Source organism: Brassica oleracea, chromosome C3, assembly GCF_000695525.1.
Source record: "Brassica oleracea var. oleracea cultivar TO1000 chromosome C3, BOL, whole genome shotgun sequence".
In the NCBI taxonomy this organism is placed as follows: Eukaryota; Viridiplantae; Streptophyta; class Magnoliopsida; order Brassicales; family Brassicaceae; genus Brassica; species Brassica oleracea.
Window position 1 is genome coordinate 18764017 of NC_027750.1, and position 2538 is coordinate 18766554.

At 31.6% G+C, this 2538-nt stretch overlaps 1 protein-coding gene across 1 annotated transcript; it reads left to right on the forward strand.

Moving 5' to 3' along the window:
* Window positions 1-370: 370 nt before the first annotated feature.
* On the forward strand, window positions 371-2137 carry LOC106334004 (bidirectional sugar transporter SWEET7-like). Its single transcript, XM_013772376.1, has 5 exons — window positions 371-419; window positions 514-550; window positions 1001-1382; window positions 1570-1689; window positions 2045-2137. The coding sequence occupies exons 1-5, from the start codon at window positions 371-373 to the stop codon at window positions 2111-2113; spliced, it is 657 nt and encodes a 218-aa protein (XP_013627830.1). The 3' UTR covers window positions 2114-2137.
* Window positions 2138-2538: the final 401 nt, after the last annotated feature.

Below are 2538 nucleotides of genomic sequence, written 5' to 3' on the forward strand. Positions count from 1 at the left end.
TAAGTTAGTTAAAAGGAATTATGTAAATGCCACGAAGTTTGTGATTATATAATATATAAAAGTACCACATATGTGTTTTAATTCAACTACCTTCCAAAGATAGTTTTACAAAGTGATAATTATTAATTACTGCTTACTCATATCTCCTTGCACACGCTGCATGTATGCATGTAAATTCATATCACATCATTTGTATTCATGGTCTCTCGCAGCCTTCTGTTCTCTTCCCACTATATAAACACCACCCATCGACCAACCTTCTTCTCTGACTCCTGGCTAAAATGGTTTCTCAAATCACTTAATTAAACTCGTTTTCGTAGTTTCCTTCTTCTACACCACCATCATCTTTGTCTTTAGTTACAATCGAAATATGGTGTCTGCACAATCGAACCTTATTCGAAATATTGTGGCAATAATAGGTTAATATTTCTGATTATTCACATCTACATTTTTTTAAACAAATTTCTTTTTTACTATAGTGTGTTCTTTTCACTTCATATGATCAAATTTCAGGGAATGGCATCGCTCTATGTTTGTTCTTATCGCCAACGTAAGTTTTCTTTGTATTATTTAAATAAATTGTCTGAAACAATGAAACTACATGCACGGAGGGAGATTCGTATCCATTTATATAACTGATTTTCTTAATGAAAAGAAATTTGTTTCGTCTTATTCAAGATATGGTTTCTCTTGAAAGATCTGAGTTTCTTTTTGCTTTCATCACTTTGAACTTTTATCTTGTGTAATCACAGTAATAATTAAGTTGATACTTTTCTCACAATACAATGTTTTTGTTAATAATTTAATAAAAATTAAGAAAAACTACTTATTAGATTTCCTTCAAAAAGATATAAACACGTTGTAAGTTAACATTGTAGAATAAACTATTGTTGCTCTTTAAAAAACTGTAGAATAAGAAAAAATTGTTGCAAAACATAAATAAGAGTTTTAAAAAATTATTAGCTTTAATTAAAATACTTTATGTTTCATTTTCATTCAGGCCAACATTCATACAGATTGTGAAAAAGAAGTCAACAGAAGAATATTCACCAGTACCGTATTTGGCGACTCTCATAAACTGCCTCGTTTGGGTTCTGTATGGGCTCCCTATGGTACATCCGCACAACACACCGGTCCTTACAATCAACGGCACAGGGATCATAATTGAAGTTGTGTTCATTACCATTTTTTTCGTTTACTGCGGCCGTCAAAAACAGCGTTTGGTAATAGCCGCTGTTTTAGCGGGTGAAACCGTTTTCGTGGCTGTTCTCACAGTGTTGGTCTTCACTCTACAACACACTACAAAAGAACGTTCGTTGAGCGTTGGAATCATTTGTTGCGTTTTCAACGTGATGATGTATGCTTCTCCATTATCTGTCATGGTATGTTTTGAGGATTAAAGTTATTGTTTTCTTGTTAATTAATTATTTCCCCATTTTTATGGTTCTATCTTTAGTGGTGCATTAATGAGTATTGTATATTTTATAGAAATATATTTTGGCTAAGTACATAAAACTTGCAACTAAATTTTTGTTTTTGTTGGAAAAATAATTACATGAAAATATGAAGAAAATGGTAATAAAAACAAAAAGCGTGGAGTTCATGCCGTTTTGGCTGTCGCTAGCTGCGTTTCTAAACGCAGGCGTTTGGACGGTTTATGCACTCATACAATTCGATCCATTCATCGCTGTGAGTTTTTTCATTAACTCTTTGTTCATCAAACCTTCATGATTTACCTATTTAACATGTTGACAAAAAAAACTAGATTTAACATTTATGTGTGCATCTATATTTCATAACTAGATTTACCTACATAACTAGATTTAATTATGCAAAAAAATCTATATAGCCGAATGAAAGTTGTATAATTGTTTGTTTTTTGTGCCAACAATTGTTGATATTTTGTGATACTAGATTTAATCTATATATTCATTTGACTATGATAAAGTAAAATAAATGAAAAGTTGTATGTTGATTTTTTAATAGAGAAAACGAGTGTTTTATCATTGTTTTTCATAATAACATTATTTTTTATCTTTTTCAGATACCAAATGGAATTGGGTGTGTATTTGGACTGGCCCAATTAATTTTGTACGCTGCTTACTATAAATAATGGCGGAAAGAAATATCAAGTGCGTTCGTTCGTATTCTATTCAGAAACCCACAAATTTCAATCAACGGCTTAGCGGCGTTTGATTTGATCTTCTCACACTATTTACCGTCCGATTATCAGCCTTTTGAATTTAAGTGAAAACTTCGTCACACTTTTTGCAATCTTCGTTTATGAATTCCAGTGGCTGTTATTTTAGGAGCAATGTACTCTTTTCAAAGTACTGGGTGTTATGTTATAAGTTATAAGATTATGTGCGCTCAAATAAAAATTAATCTATCACCTTGACACCTTCGTCATTCTATGGGTGCAACTTGAATGCATTTTTTTGGAATAAAAACTTCCTAAATACTTAATTCCTTCTCATTCCATAAAATATTCACCAGTTGCAATGAAAAGAAGGAATGGTTATTCCATCTCATTCCATA